We start from the raw sequence: 17,177 nt of genomic DNA on the forward strand, positions 1-17,177 counted from the left end.
AATTAGACGTGCCATTTAACCTAAGATTTAGACCAATTAACAAAAGAACCTCTGAAAGGGGCGCTTGGGTGGCTCAGTGGGTTGAGCATCCAACTTCGGCTGGGGATATGATCTCACCGTTGGTGAGTTCAAGCCCCACATCAGGCTCTCTCCTTTGTCTCCCTCTCTCTCTGCCCACCCCCCCATTCTCATTCTCTCTCTCAGAAATATTAAAAAACAAAAACAAAAAAAAACTCTGAAAAACTGTCCAAGAGGCTTTTGCATTTTTAGCTACACAGAATTTAACAAAAGGTCATAATTAGCAAAAATATGACACATTTACATATAAATGTTAAAATTTCAATTATGCTGTAGATTTGTCTGTTTTTCCCTTTAGTTCTACCACTTTTTTGCCTTATGATTTCTGAAGCTTTGATACTATGGGTCTATATATTCAGAATTACATCTTCTTGATTAAATGCTCCTTTTATAATTATGAAATATTCTTGTCTCTTACAATATTCTATCTAGAAGTCTCTGATTAATACAGCCACACCAGATTTCTAACGCTTAATATTTGCATTGTATACATACTTTCCCACACTTTTATTTTCCAAGTGGCTTTCTATTTAAAATGTTACTTCGTGTAAACAGCATATATTTAGGTCTTCCCTTTTACAAAATCTAGTTTGACAATCTCTCCCTTTTAACTGATGTGTTCAGCCCATTAAATGGAACTACTAGTATGGTTGGGTTTAAGTCCACTACCTTGGTATATATTTCTTTTTTGTTCTTTATTCTTTTCCTACCGTCTTTTGGTTAAAATACTTACTTTTTAGTATTCCAATTTTATTTCCTGAATTGGCTTTTTTGCCTTACTTCTTTGTGCTAGTTTTTAGTGCTTGTGTTAGTGTTTAGTAACACAGTCTACCTTTAAATATTATGTGGACAATATAACTTTATAACTCCATTTACCATTCTGTGTTCTTATTGTCTTATATTTTATTGCTACAAAAGCTATAAACCCATAAAAAATTGTTACAAGTTTTCCTTTAAAAAGACAATAATCTTTGGGGCACCTGGGTGGCTCAGTCGGTTAAGCATCCGACTTCGGCTCAGGTCACGATCTCACAGTCCGTGAATTTGAGCCCCGCATCCGGCTCTGTGCTGACAGCTCAGAGCCTGGAGCTTGTTTCAGAATCTGCGTCTCCCTCTCTCTCTGCCCCTCCCCTGTTCATGCTCTGTCCCTGTCTGTCTCAAAAATAAACATTAAAAAAATTTTAAGACAATAATCTTCTAAAGACATTTAAATATACATATATACATAAAATACTTTTATAAAAAGGCCATTTATTTCTAATAGATATTTACCCATTCTGGTGCTCTTCCTTCCTGCTAATCTGGAGTTATGTCTGCTACCGTTTCCTTTAGTCTAAAAAATTTTAGTAGTTCTTATAGTGCAGATCTTCCAGAAACAAATTATCTCAGCTTTTATCTGTCTGAAAATGTCTTTATTTTACCTTCATTTTTTTTAAATGTTCTTTTTTTTTTAAGACAGAGAGAGAGAGAGAGAGAGAAAGAGAGAGAGGGAGAGCACGAGCGGAGGAGGGGCAGAGAGAGAGGGAGACCCAGAATCCCAAGCAGGCTCCAGGCTCCGAGCTGTCAGCACAGAGCCCAACGTGGGGCTCGAACTCACAAGCTGTGAGATCATGACCTGAGCTGAAATCAGACGTGCATCCGACTGAGCCACCCAGGTACCTCTATTTTTCCTTCATTTTGAATGATATGTTCACTAATTTGACCCTTTGCCTTTTCTAGACTCACAATCTAGAAAGGGTAGAAGTATGAAATGGGACAAGCCAAATCAAGGATATAATGCTTAAGAGATCACAGAAATTTCAAAGAAATGTCAATTTGTCAAATTTACAGAATATCTTATCTAGACTAGTGGATCCTTTTAAGCATCTGAAAAGAGTGGTTGTGAGGAAAAAGAGGTTGAAATGAGGAAAGACTAGGCAGAACAGTTATAACTCATTACACTAAGAAAGAGAATCAGAGGAATTCTTTGTATGTTTTCGTATTGACAACAGCATAAGCAGAATGATCCTTCTTCTGACCAAGAACTTCTTTTATCCTTGACAAACAGATTCATCCTTGTCACTCGTTTCTCTGGAAGAGCTAAGTGTCTCACACTTCTGATCGTTATCTAAGCTCATAACAGAAAGATATATACCCAAGATAGCAAAGAGATAACACTTGAGATTAAACTCCAGGTCTCCTCATGTTCAAAGGCTGTGAAATAAAAACAAAATTCTCTTCTTTACGTTAAAATTCCTTCAAGATTAGGGGCGCCTGGGTGGCTCGGTTGGTTAAGTGCCTGACTCTTGATTTCAGCTCAGGTCATGATCTCTGGTTCGTGATGGAGCGGAGTCCACAGGGGGTTCAGCACTGGGCATGGAACCTGCTTAAGATTCTTTCTCTCTCTCTCTCCCCACCCCCTCTCTCTCAAGTAAAATACAGTAAGATAAAATAAAGTTATAATATTTAATAATTACAATTAAAAATATAAACATAAATCAGATCAAGTCCCTCCCCTGCTGAAACCTTTCAATGCTGTCTTCTCAAACCTGGGATGAAATCTCCCAAATTCTCACCGTAGACTATGAGGCTACAAATTAGCTTCTGCTGCCTCTCCGATGCCATCTTCTACTATTCGACCCCTAGGCATTGCAGTCCAGCCTTACACATCTTCTCGATGTTCCTCAAATATCCAGACTGTTTTCCTCCTAAAGATCTTTATATTTGCTGTTCCAGTTTTCTGTAAGCTCTTTCTCTAGATTTTCCCTTGGATCTTTGCATTGTTTACGCCTTCATTTTTTTCTATTGCAAAAGCAACGTTCTCACCAAATCATGAACACACAGGAAAACGACATTTGCCTCACCTACTGCAAGGGAGACTGTGAAAAGTGACAAGAGTTTTAGCCACCTGAACACTGGCTAAAGTCTAGGTGAGATCCCTAAAACATTCTGCATAATCTTCCAAGCTCTCTCTTCCCCCACACCCAAAGCTAGAAGCAAAGAATTTCCAGTTGTTGAGGTCACAGACTAGAAAGAATCTGGATTCCCTAGCCATTGCTTGAAAAGAAGGCATTCTAGGGGCGCCTGGGTGGCTCAGCCGATTAAGCATCTGACTTCGGCTCAGGTCATGATCTTGTTGTTTGTGAGTTCCAGCCCCATGTTGGGCTCTGTGCTGACAGCTCAGAGGCTGGAGTCTGCTTCGGATTCTGTGTCTCCTCTCTCTGCTCCTCCCCCACTCACATTCTCTTTCTCAAAAATAAACATTAAAAAAAAAAAAAAAAAAGGCATCCTGGAGAGCTGTATCAGACTTTGTGTGGGTGAGAAACAAATTTTTATTCCATAAGCTACTGAGATTTTGAGGCCAGTGGTTACAACAGCTAGCATTAATTACCTTGGCGATACCTTACTCAAGTGAAGTCTCTTTAGAGAAGCCTTCTCCAACCATTCAATCTAACATAGCCACTTACCTCTCAATTTAACCTCTAATCTCCAACCCTATTTTTTCTTTAGAGAATTCTCTAACTTTGCATATATTTAAATATTTATTTTTTCTTTTGTGATGAGAACTTTAAACATAGACTCTCTTACTAACTTCCAAATATACTATACGGTATTATTAACTATAGACATCATGCTACATATTAGGTCGTATAACGTATTTATTTTGTAACTAGGAATTTGTACCTTTTGACCGCCTTCACCTATTTCACCCACCCTGCTACCCCCCAGTCTCTGCATCTGTCCTCTGTATCTAGTTCAGTTTTTGTTGGCTTTTTTTTTTTTTTTTTTTTACAGATTCCACATATAAGTGAGTTCATGTAGTATTTGTCCTTCTAAGTCTGTTTTCAACTTTACGTGTTTGTGCGTATCTCTCCCATCAAAATATAAGCTCCAGGAAGGCAGGGATTTTATCATACTCACTACTGTGTTCCAGGATCTAGAACCTGTAGCCGGCTCATCATTACTACCATAGGTACTAATGGTGGGGAGCCTGTAATGTGCCAGCTGGTAGTCTCAGCACTTCAGAAGCAATAATGAATACTGGATGAATGATGCAATGACCACAAACGGTGCTGTGGGGTAAACCATGTTAACCTGGAAGCCCAACCGGGGTGCCTGGCTGGCTCGGTCGGTAGAGCACGTGGCTTCTGATCTCGGGGGTTAGAAGTTCGAGCCTCATGTTGAGTGCAGAGATTACTTAAAAAAAAAAAAAAGATGGGAGCCCAACTAAACAGGCTGTAAATAAGAGTTGTCATTAACCTGGAGCCCCACGTGTGTAAGTTCAAAACGTCCTCCTTGAAGATGTGCCTCCACTTTCAAGCTGTCCTACGTCTCAACACCCTCTTCTCGAAAAGCTCTCGGAAGACCAGAGATGAGCAGTACCATTTATCCTACCATTTGCGCCCAAATCATTCGACATACATGCCCATGTAGAGGAAGCCCTGGCTTGAAAGTAAATGTGAGGGAGAGAGCAAGAACTACTCGCGCTGTTGAACCGGGCGGACGGCGTTCAGTGCCAGTGCCGGCCTCGTCTGAGGCAGCAGGAAGCGGGAAGCGGCTGAAGTTCAAGTTTTCCCAATTTTACAGGGAAGGAAGCAATCCATCTGAGGGGAGACTTCCAACAAATGTGCCAACCGTTGTTTAAAAACAAGCACAGGGGCGCCTGGGTGGTTCAAGTTAGTTAAACCTCCGACTTTGGCTCAGGTCATGATCTCATGGTTCATGAGTTCGAGCCCCACGTCGGGCTCTGTGCTGACAGCTCAGAGCCTGCATCAGATTCTGTGTGTGTCTCTCTCTCTGCCCCTCCCCCACTCACTCTCTCTCTCTCTCTCTCTCTCTCTCTCTCTCAATAAATAAACATTAAAAATTAAAAATAAAGACAAGCACAAACAAACCTGAAGAATACGGGTTTTCTGTTGATTATTCGTCATTCTTCTGGACTTGGTCCTTTCCACTTCATGCCTGTGAACCCATCCTCGAAGCTCATGATTTAACCTATAAAATAATGTAGTCAATTAAACATACTTCCTAGAAACAAACGTCTCACTCTTGGTTGAAAATGAATTTAATCGTATTCTACAGGTTCCAAATAGCACCCGGAGTACCTGATGATTCAATGCTGCTTTTTGACTGGAAAAAGCTGAGACACTAATGTCCAGTTCGTTTTGACATGACATGGATTTTTATACAGTAGCCTCCTCGATCATGAGTTCAAAATTAAAAACAAAAAACAGCCAAATACCTTCTGAAGGTAAATACTGGATGCACAAGTTTTTTCACAAAGAGAGTATTTCCTACTTCTGCTCTTGGGCCACATACACACCAACAATGGCGATGCTGGAGAGCATTTAACAAGTCACAGGACCCTAACAGCAAATGGGTGCGTGAAAGCCTTTGAAAATCACACTCTTTGGGGAGAAGGAAAAGAATGAACTCAATTGCTCAGGAAAAAATAGTGGGGGGAGAAATAAATTTAAGTGCACTGTAACCCAAAATGCCCAACACTGGGAATAAAAAAGGGCTAGTTATACCTCTAGAATCGCCGCTCTTCAAACAGTTATCTTCCTAACTTGAAGAAAAAGGTGCTGTCAATGTTACCGCCCTCAAGTCTAACATCCTGAATTTTTGTATTAAGATCGTTCTGTAGTTCTCAGATAAGGCATATACTTCAATAGGCAACCCCAATACCCTCACCCGAAGCAGACCCGTCACCATCTTCAGCAGGTTGGTGGGGGAACTGGACAGCAACTGATACGCCCATGGTCATCCGGCAAATAAGCAGAGGTCCTCTCAGCCACTTAGCTAATCTGCACGAATAGTTTTCCCGGTTTCAAAGCCGAGCCCGGGAGCCCACTCAGGTATTTCTGCAACGGTCTACAACACTCACCTGAGAGATTCTGTGGTGTTAATCAGGGGCTGACAAGGAGGGGGAGGGATATAGAGGAGTGGCTCTTCGCTGAGCACCATCAGGGCCTTGTCATTCGAAACAGAATGATCGTATCTGGAAAACGTAAGCAGAAAATACATCTCCTTGTGTCTTAAATTCCTAAGTCGTTTGCTATAAGAAAATCATCACTAGCATTAACGTTTTATGGAAATAAAAATATACGGAGCAAGTACTACGTACCAAAAACTAAGGACACGATGGTAACACATGGCCGACAGAGCTGCCGGAACACAGGTGGCACAGTAAGGGGGGAAGCAGGGGCACAGACCCACGGACAGGGAAGACAGTACCACGTTACCAGGACTCAAGTTTCATGGTCATTCACAATTCTGTGATGACAAAACTGAAGTCTCCCTAAAACCGTGTGTGACAGGGGCAAGGAGAGGCATCAACACCTGCAGGCGGTGAAGTGAAAGTGTTGAAAAGTTGAATATAAATTTTAGAGTCCTGGGGGCGCCTGGGCGGCTCAGTTGGTTAAAACGTCCGACTCTTGATTTCAGCTCAAGTCATGCTCTCATGGCTCGTGGGATGGAGCCCCACGTTGGGCTCTGTGCCGTCAGCGCGGAACCTGCTTGGGATTTCTCTCTCCCTCTCTCTTTCTGCTCCACCCCTGCTCACATGTGTGCTTTCTCTAAGTAAATAAACATTTAAAAAATGTTTAAATCATGAAAAAACCTGAATCGCTAATAAAACACCAAAGTAAAGTTAACCAGTCACTCCATCAGCTTCAAAAATCCACTTTCCTAACCGTCACGCTGATCTACACCACGGGAGCTGATATCCAGGGTGTGATGGAGGGAGCACAACCGAGGCTGGACATCAGAAGCCGAGCCGCGGGCATCACTGCTATTTATTCTCACTCTGCTACCTTCACCTTTCTCACTCAAAACTCTTAGATCGGTCTTAAATTTCTTTACACTCAGTGCTCTAGATTTAGAAAACTTGGTATGCTAAAACTCAGAAAGAAAAAATATAAAAACAGGGGCGCCTGGGTGGCGCAGTCGGTTAAGCGTCCGACTTCAGCCAGGTCACGATCTCGCGGTCCGTGAGTTCGAGCCCCGCGTCGGGCTCTGGGCTGATGGCTCAGAGCCTGGAGCCTGTTTCCGATTCTGTGTCTCCCTCTCTCTCTGCCCCTCCCCCGTTCATGCTCTGTCTCTCTCTGTCCCAAAAATAAATAAACGTTGAAAAAAAAAATTAAAAAAATATATATATAAAAACAAAATGAGACACGGCTAGACTCACAGTTTTCATCAACTCATCGAATCACTATTTACTGCATACCAACCGTGTGCCAGGTACTGTGCTAGGAACCCAACAGGGAACGAGAAAAATGAAGTCTCTGTCCTCAAAGACCTTAAGGGGGAAGAAGGACCAACTATAAGAGAACAAACACAGGGGCGCCTGGGTGGCGCAGTCGGTTAAACGTCCGACTACAGCCAGGTCACGATCTCACGGTCTGTGAGTTCGAGCCCCGCGTCGGGCTCTGGGCTGATGGCTCGGAGCCTGGAGCCTGTTTCCGATTCTGTGTCTCCCTCTCTCTCTGCCCCTCCCCCGTTCATGCTCTGTCTCTCTCTGTCTCAAAAATAAATAAACGTTGAAAAAAAAAATTTTTTTTTAAAAAAAGAGAACAAACACATAAAAATAAATTCAAAGAAAGAATCTACGTAGCAAGAGAAAACCTGTGGCAGTGGCTACTTTAGATGAAATGGCCTGAGGAGATGGTATTTAAGTCAAGGCCTAAAGGAAAAGAAGAAGGCACTACTATAGAAACTGGGGAAACAGTGTTCTCGACAGAGGCAGGTGGGGAGAAGGTGGCCGTCAGGAACTCAAAGAAGGACGACACACCAGCTGGAGAGTTGTGAGCAAGTGAGGGAGGCACAAGACAAGCTCAGAGAGACTGCCTGGATCCTAACGAGGAATTACCGGAACATAACGAGAGGCTCACAGAAGGAGAGAGGTGACAGGGTTCAGTTTACGCTTGCACCCCGCCACTGTACCAAAGCTGGATTCGAAGGAGATCAAAGCGGAAACCGGGAGGCCGGCCAAGAGGCAGCTATCATCCAGGCAAGAGCTGCGACAGCACGACTTAGGTGCTGGCAGTGAGACGGAGGGGAGCAAACCAATGCAAGATACTTTTTGGAAAGGTATCAATGGCACCCGTTGAAAGGGAGGAATCAGCGTTTCCGGCAGAAGCAACGACGGAATGAGGAAGACCGTTGTAGAGAAGGGGCTGGAAGATGAACAAGAAGACGGACGCAGGGGTCCACCATGCACGTGTTAAGTCTGACATGTTAAAAAAAAAAAAAAAAAAAGAGAGATGTCAAGCAAACTACTGGGTGGAGGAGTCTGGAGACTCAGAAGGGAAGTCTGGGTGGGAAACACAAATTTGGGAGTTGTCAGGATACGGAGATATGGGCTGTGCGCTAAATTACGGACGAGTCGCAGAGGCAGAAAGAAAACTAAAATACCCACAGTTCCAGAGGATGAGGTTTGGATGGAGGAGGAGCCCAGAAAGAGGACTGAAGCAGAGGTCTGTGAAAACGACGGAAACTGAAACCTGGAGCGACACAAGGAAGAAGGTCCCCAGAAGGAGGGACCCCACGGCCGGACGTGGAGGAAAGACCAAGATGAAGACAGAAGTTTCCACTGAATCTGGCAACACTGAAATAACCAGCCTCTGTGACAAAAATAATTTTGGCAGAGTAGAAAACTAACTTCAAGAGATGAAAGTTACAGACTTCTATGTAAGCCACACACAACAGCTGAGGACATACAGATCATTCTTCCTCCAAGTGGCCCCAGAACATTCTCCACGTCCTCTCTTCTGCCTCTGGGAGTTAAAACGTTTGAATAACACAGAAATGGCAGCACACACAGGTACTAACAGGTGGCACACACACCACCCTGAAATTAAGTGTTGCGGGAGAAGGGAAGAAAACCTCTCCTTTGCACTTGATAAACTCTAAATGCCTACAAGAGGAGGCTGTCTGCTAGACTCAAAGCAAACAAAAAATACCACCACCACCACCACAGACCCGTCTCGTGTGCCTTAGGTTAAAAAATCAGGTCTTCATACTTAGGAAAATATAACTGCTGCTGTCCATCACAGAAGTCTAAAATTACTTTTGAAAATATATTTTTTATTTATAATTTTATTTCTATGTGATAAACCCTAGTATAATGACTTCTGCACATCTGTGCTCACTGGCTTTTTCTATCAGCCAAAAATATTCGTTGGAAAAGAGAAAAAAGTCTGATAGGAGAAATACCAGGAAAGGACCTGGGTGGAGCTGAAGGGAAAGGAAAAGGGAGAGCCTCAGCCAATATGCAATCTGGAGACAATCAGATCCACACTAATCCTGAGATGGCCAGCGTTCTAGGCTGCTTGCAAACAAATCATATTGATAGAAAACATTTTAGCAAATAAATCACTACCGCAGGACAGTGCTAGGGAGGGAGAGTTAAGTGATCAAAGCAAGAAGATCACACTGGTGGACTGATACTTACTTCAATTTCCCAAGCTGCTCAATAATAATCTTAGATATTTCAAGAGATTTGCATGTAGCCAAGAATCCATAATCTTGTCCATTTTTTGTTGTTGTTGTTGTTTTTACCACCACCAGTAAGCCAAAACAGGCCATGGTGACTTTGGGGTGGGCAACAGTGGACGGCTTGCATCTCATATACTACTTTGAAAGTTGACAAATTACAGCCTGAAGGTCATTCAAATATCTGGGTCGAACTAGGATCATCACAGCACCGTGTTTTCCACGTCACCTTACTCTACCACAGACAGATTGATGAAGGTTTCTACTTGTTGTGGTTAGTTCATCATAAGTAATATTCTAGTAAGGCTATCTGAACTTCACTGCAAATATGCAATCAATAACTCATTCTACTTTTTAACGGCCTGCAATATGTAGCTGAAGGGCACAGTCTGCACTCTCATAAACCCGAAGACTATCAAATTTAGAACGTAACTTCTGACAGATCTCACGTGGACAACAGAGCTCAAAATTACACGTAGAACATGTAGGGCAAACTTGGACAAATTACTTAGTAAAATTAAAGATACTACTAAACTCTAGCGAGATTTAAAGACACTGTTAAGTGAGTACTAAGATCACTATGTCCGAAGTACGGCTGATTTGGGCACGAGAGAAAAAGCAAGAGACGTCATAGAAAATCTTCCCACATTATAGCACCTGTCACGGGTGCTGCATCACACTAACTGACAAGGAACTCTCTGGATTCTCCGCCACACTTAACATCGTACTTTACACATTGCAGATTCCTAAAACAATGAACACTAGCATTTTTTCCTAGGAAGGCTAAATGGACACAAGCCCACAGGACTATGGTAATAATTTCATTCAATGGTTTGGCTGTCACAGTAAAATTTAAAAAAAAAAAAAAAAGATTCCCCAATGGCTCTTGGCCTGTAGAGCATCACAGAGTTACAAGTACACAGATTTCTAAGGGTCCTGAAGCATTACACTTTGGCAGCAATGGCTGCCACACTGTGTCCCTTGGTTCTGTTAATCAAGGACCCAGCTCCACTTGGCTCTAGTAACACAGGGAAATGTTTATCAAAAAGTATACAGCTTTGAAAACGTCCATGACGACCTTCTTCTACTTTACATAACACAGACCTTGTGTTTTCAAAAAATTTCAAGCCTTTTACTATTTGACAGGCTACAGAGAAATTTACTAAGACAATATTAAACTGTAACAGGGGAGGGAGATCCAACAAAGGTCACAATAAACAAGTATAAATGATGTGATCTGATGACTGCACACAGGTTCAATCATAATCATTCCACCATATCATGTTCATCACAGGACGATACTATTAGATACGTTATATGTGTAATCATATGATAATAAAAAGCTGTATTAGAAACATTATATGTAATATAATGTCTGTTTACCATATGTGCCTCAATACGTATATTAGTGCACATAAACTGAGATTTTAAGGTCACATCTCTACAAGAATTTCAAAACTTCTCAAGGTTTCAAAAAGTAAATGTATTCTCGGAACTGATCTTAACAGTAAAATTCATTAAGGGCCTCAATAACTTGTCTGTTCTAATAAAAACTGTGCATAAACTAGTAAATGTAAAGTTACACTATATAATTCTCTATGGCAGTTTCATTAAATCATCTTAACAGACAGACATGCCATCTTCTAACCTGTAGCTGTTTTTCTGGATGATACCATCTGATGTGTCTTGCACCTCTTTAGCAGAAAATTCTAGAAGATGCCTCCTCTGATTTGCAGGGTTCACACTAGGATTCTTTCTCCTGGAATCCTGTTCCAGCATGCTGAAAATTGTAAAAAGTGAAACAATAATTGAAATAAAAGTAAGTCACACATATGCAAGCGACATTAACTCTAAAACAAACCACGATTCCCTCACAGATCCACGCACTCAGCACGAACACTAGGTGCAGAAACAAAACAGCATTATCTGTGGTCAGATTCCCCCGCCTGGCATCCTGTCTGTAGGCAAAACAATTTTAAGAATAATTTCTGGGGCGCCTGGGTGGCGCAGTCGGTTAAGCGTCCGACTTCAGCCAGGTCACGATCTCGCAGTCCGGGAGTTCGAGCCCCGCGTCCGGCTCTGAGCTGATGGCTCAGAGCCTGGAGCCTGTTTCCGATTCTGTGTCTCCCTCTCTCTCTGCCCCTCCCCTGTTCATGCTCTGTCTCTCTCTGTCCCAAAAATAAATAAACGTTGAAAAAAAAAATTTAAAAAAAAAAAAAAAAAAAAAAAAAAGAATAATTTCTGTTAAATATAAAAAGCACCTCATTTTTTTTAAATTTTTTTTTTAATGTTTATTTATTTTTGAGACAGAGAGAGACAGAGCATGAATGGGGGAGGGGCAGAGAGAGAGGGAGACACAGAATCGGAAGCAGGCTCCAGGCTCTGAACCATCAGCCCAGAGCCTGACGCGGGGCTCGAACTCACAAACCGTGAGATCGTGACCTGAGCTGAAGTTGGACGCTCAACCGACTGAGCCACCCAGGCGCCCCAAAAAGCACCTCGTTTTTAAACAACAGCAGTAATCTGTACGCTTTGAAAACTGTATAATTACGTTAACTATGTATAAAAAGTAGATATAAGTACAATATACACAGAAACAAATTTTAAACTCAGAGAGTAAACTGAAATAAGAAGTCCTCCTGAAGGCGCCTGGGTGGCTCAGTCGGTTGGGCGACCAACTTCAGCTCAGGTCATGATCTCACAGTCCATGAATTCGAGCCCCGCATCCGGCTCTGTGCTGACAGCTCAGGGCCTAGAGCCTGCTTCGGATTCTGTGTCTCCCTCTCTCTGCCCCTTCCCTGCTCATGCTCTGTCTCTCTCTGTCACAAAAATAAATAAAAAATTAAAAAAAAAAAAAAAGTCCTCCTGGATGCTGCAAACTAATATTTTAATGAGGGAGTACTTCAAATGAGATGCGAGCTTTTCCCCTTATCCGCAGCCAATTCATTAGCCTTTCGCAATCCCAGATGGCAGGCTATCAGATAAAAGTAACAAAAAATTATTTTTAAAAATACTTCTATTTTTATTTACATGTAAAAATTTCCTATTTACTTCTTTCTCCCCATCTGCCCCAATGCCTTCATTCATCAACATATGTGCTCTTGGTGGGTGTTAAGTATTTGCAACAACAACAAAAAATATATGTGTATATATATCTATAGATAGATATATATATATATCTATAGATATATACACACACACATAAAATATAAGTATATGTATGTAGAGATACATACACACACATATAAAGCAAATACTGCAATAGTTGTTAAACACGTTTGATGCATTAATCATGAGCTTAGAAATTTGGCTCACCAGTAAGATATTTTGTGTGTGTGCACTTTATTGTATAATGCCACGCACACAATTTACACTAGTTCTACAGTCCTCTTGAAATGAAACACAAAGGCAATCTCCCTAGGGAAACACAAAAGAAGGGATGCCAGACTCTACTTAAAGGAAAGTAAGGCTGATGAAAGGGACACAATTAAGGGCCTGAGGTTCTAAGAGAAAAGGAGTTCTCCGGGGTATGGCAGTTTGCCTCCACATCTGGGGAAAGCAGTGTAGGGGGAAACAGGAAGCAGGTACACCTTTCTAGAATCTTCTTCTGAGCTCTTATTATATTTCCCAATCTCCTCAGTTCCTCCCCCCCCAGAGTCACTGCTGTCCAGTGGCCCTCACACAGCATGCCGTAGCACTTGGACGTCCTGTAAACTCTTCAAAGGTATACCACCAAATGAGATGCCTTGAGGAGCATTTAGTTTTGCTACAGCCGAGGATACATTTTGTCCCCATTCCTATCTTTCAGACAGAATGTCGCCAGCAATCCCAACCCTGCTGCAAATAAGGGAAGAGAAAGGCCTAGTGGGGTAGCTAACTAAGGAAAACTTGGCTTGGTGAGTATTTAAGAAAACATGAGATCAGCAGTAAATGATAATTTTGTAGGGAAGACAAACACAGGGTGATGATAACTGCAGATTTTTTTTTCCTTTTTGCAACTTACTTTTTTGAAAAGGATTTTACTTCTAAATCTTTCAAGTGTGGTGTCAAAAATTCTACTTAGGAACGTACACTGTAAACAAAACAAAGTTAAGACCTTTCTCCTCAGTTTACAGAATCTCAGTTAATTTAACACCGACACTGTGTTAGGGACCCATCCACGTAATAACATCCCGGTTCGGGACAAGTTCGCCCTCAACCCCTCCAGAGACCGCCCTAACTGCTCAAAGAGCTTAGTTTCCCCTTGTTTTAACTAGAAATGTGCTTCCTTCTAACTTTCCCCTCTGGGTGCTAGTTCTGGGCTCTGCGGCTATTCAGAAGAAGGCTAAAAAGATAAGCAAGCCTTCTTCCAATGTCCAAAGACACAGAACACCTCCCCGCAGGCTCTCTTTCTCAAGGTTGTGGTTTCTTCCCCACGTTCAACTTTCCGGTACACAGTGTCAGGCCCCTCTCCTGTCAACACGCCCCTCGCGAGTGGTGTCCAGAACCGACCACAGTACTTCTCAGGTGTTATGACGAGTCAGGATGGAACAGATAATTCCTTCCTGCGTTCTAGATCATTCTTCTTCCACTGATGCGGTCTAATATCACATAGGCTTTTTTTGGCAATTACATCAGAAGTTATTTATACCGAGCCTGGTTTAATCAAAATCCCAACTCTCCTCACAAACTGATTTTGAACCATTCCCTTCTTTTCCCTTCCTCTCCCTCTTCCAATCCTAAATTTATATAATTGAGCTTTTCTGATCCCAGCAGAATGATTTACATCCACTCCTTTAAAAATATCATTCGGCCTACTAATCAGTCAAGAACTTCTAGGACCCTAATTAGCAAAAGAAATTCTCCTTTTAAGCAAGGATCAGCATGCCATCAACATCCTCAACTGAACTGTTACTCAAATATTGAGAAGAGCAGAACAAAAAAATTGAGCCATGGTGCATGGCCCTAGAGATAAGCCTTATAAAAATTAAGTTTAACCATTTCTGAATTAATTCTATCACACAGTCCAAAATTTCCCATCTTGACCATACAGATGTTACAAGATTGTTAAATGTTCTTTTCTTCTAAGATGCAAATACAGTATGACAGCAGCTGCCATTTTCTGAGCACCTACTACATATCAGGGAATGAACACGTAAGTACAAACTGAGGCTCAAAGAGTTTTAACAACTTGACCAAGGTCATGCTCTAAGTAATTAAAGAAGCCAAGATCTGGACTTAGGATTGGAACTACATTGCTGCATTATGTTGACGACATTTCTCAGAATGACGGATTCATTTATTTAACATGCATTAAATACCTATCATGTTCCAGGAACCATGTACGATGCTAAAGACTCAAAAATAAAAGAAAGGTAAAGATCAAATTACAGTTTAATGTGTGGTGGCGGGGAGGGGGAGGGCGGGTATTGATACAGATAAAAGATAATAGAGTGATTAATGCCATAATAAGGTTAATGCTGAATGCTATGGCAGCATATAGCTAAGGTGCCTGATCTTTACGAAGAGGATCGCAAAGTTATCTTAAATGGAAAGCAGTAAACAAACAAGTGGAAAAGGCGGGGGGAGTGAAGGAAGACACTCGTATAGACGGAATGGTGTATGAAACAAGCACACGGGTAGAAGAGAACAGGGTATGCTCAGGGAACTGTAAGTCAAGCAGGAGAGGCTGTGAGGGTGGACACACGCATGTGTAAGCACACAGCAAGAAGGGGTCTCAGAAACAGAGGAGAAAGAAAGGGGACCAGGACGATAATGTAAGGCTGGATTACAGATGGCCCTGCCTGCCACAGTATCACTGAGTCTAGCAACTTATTCAAGTAACAGAAACACAACTAGCATGTTTTTGGGGCACCTGGGCGACTCCATCGGTTAAGCAGCCGACTCTTGGTTTCGGCTCAGGTCACGATCTCAAGGTTCGTGGGTTCGGGCCCCACTTTGGGCTCTGCACTGACAGTGTGGAGCCTGCTTGGGATTCTCTCCTCCTCTCCCTGCCCCTCCTCTGCTCGTTCTCGTTCTCTCTCTCAAGAGAAATAAATAAACTTTAAAACAAATAATAAACTAGCAAGTTTTGTTCTTGTTTTAATTTTGGCTCTCAGGCATCATATCTCTTCCTTTTCTATTTATTTTTTTAAAGACTTTATTTATTTTTAAGATTTTTTTTAAATAATCTCTACACCCAACATGGGGCTCGAACTTAACAATCCCAAGATAAACAGTCACATTCCCTACTGACTGGGCCAACCCAGGACCCCTTTCCTATCCCTTTCTACAGCGGAATCTTCCCTATGATTACTGTTCAATTCCCTGGTATAATTATCCCTTGTCTTTCACAAACTGGTATTACAATCACCTCCTAGTCACCTAGACTACTTAATAAACAGCAGATTACCAGAACAGCTCCCCTGCTTCCCTACATCCTCGCTAAGGGGTGTAAGCCTTTAAAAAGGAGGCTCCCTCGATAACTCCCACAATTAACTCCCAAGCCAGAGCAGAGAGCGAGGGGGACAGAGGATCCAAAGCAGGCTCTGGGCTCACAGCAGACTCACAAACCGTGAGATCAAGACCTGAGCCGAAGTCGGGCGCTCAACCGACTGAGCCTCCCAGGCGCCCCTGATCATTGTTCTTTGGATGATTTGCACCAAAAGACGGGCAGGCGTTTCAATCGACAACTTACAGCTGTTACAAGCAAACGCCTTGCCTTTAACTATTAGTTTAGTTTATTTCACGTGTGGCTGGGCTGCGCCACAGTCACTTGGCAGCTGCACTTGCTGGACATCAGTTTGGACGGTGACTGGTCTGGCTCACAAGTGATCACTAGTTGTCACTACTGCCCACATGGGTAATGATTTCACAGGGTAATGACAATTTACCTGTCACGGAGCTACTCTAGTAACTTGCACCTTTTTTTAGCCTCATTTATTATCTACCCGTTGGACGAGAATGTATTTTGAAAGGCAATATATCAAGAAACTTTGTAAACAATCTTTTAAAATTTTTTATTTATTTGTTTTGGTTGTTGTTGTCATTTGGCCTCCATTCCTCGTACACCTTTTTTTAAGTCTTTAAATGAAATTTCTCGTAAGCTAAACTACAGACAAGCCGACTGTCCAGTTCAGCTCAAAAGAAACTACAAATGTTTGAACCCTGTGAAAAGACCTACAGAAACTAGTTTAATCATCTGAATAACTGCAGATTTCTATTTTCCTTGTTTTATTAATATTTGAAAGACACGAAAGAGCTTTATTTCACTGCCAGAATTTAAGACTTAGATACAACTGTGACACCACAAGTATTAACAAGGAATTTGACAGTCCTTATCATGGCCAAATGTACAAAGAAGTAAGAGAAAATTGTTGATGTGAACTTTTAGATTCTTGACATGAGAATTTTAAATCATTCAATGTCTCTTTTCGTTAATTCTGGAAAAATTAAATTTATTTTTTTAATTTATTTTTTGAGAGAGAGAAAGAGAGAAAAGAAAGACAGCAAGCAGGGGAGAGGCAGAGAGAGAGAAGGAGAGAGAGAATCCCAAGCAGACTGCGAGCTGTCAGCGCAGAGCCCAATGCAGGGCTCAATCCCACGAACCATGATCATGACCTGAACCAAAGTCAAGAGCCAGATGC

General features: G+C 41.9%; 1 protein-coding gene across 4 annotated transcripts in view; it reads right to left on the reverse strand.

Moving 5' to 3' along the window:
- ATF6 (activating transcription factor 6) overlaps positions 1-17,177 on the reverse strand; it is a 199,461-nt gene that overhangs the window by 118,942 nt on the left and 63,342 nt on the right. For all 4 annotated transcript variants that reach the window (XM_047839838.1, XM_047839837.1, XM_047839840.1 and 1 more), the window contains 3 exons: positions 11,201-11,332; positions 5,945-6,058; positions 4,953-5,052 (listed from right to left, as the gene is read on the reverse strand). In XM_047839838.1, the coding sequence (XP_047695794.1) occupies positions 4,953-5,052; positions 5,945-6,058; positions 11,201-11,332 (346 nt within the window). The remainder of the gene's footprint in view (positions 1-4,952; positions 5,053-5,944; positions 6,059-11,200; positions 11,333-17,177) is intronic.

The sequence above is a fragment of the Prionailurus viverrinus genome, chromosome F1, assembly GCF_022837055.1.
Source record: "Prionailurus viverrinus isolate Anna chromosome F1, UM_Priviv_1.0, whole genome shotgun sequence".
Taxonomy (NCBI): Eukaryota; Metazoa; Chordata; class Mammalia; order Carnivora; family Felidae; genus Prionailurus; species Prionailurus viverrinus.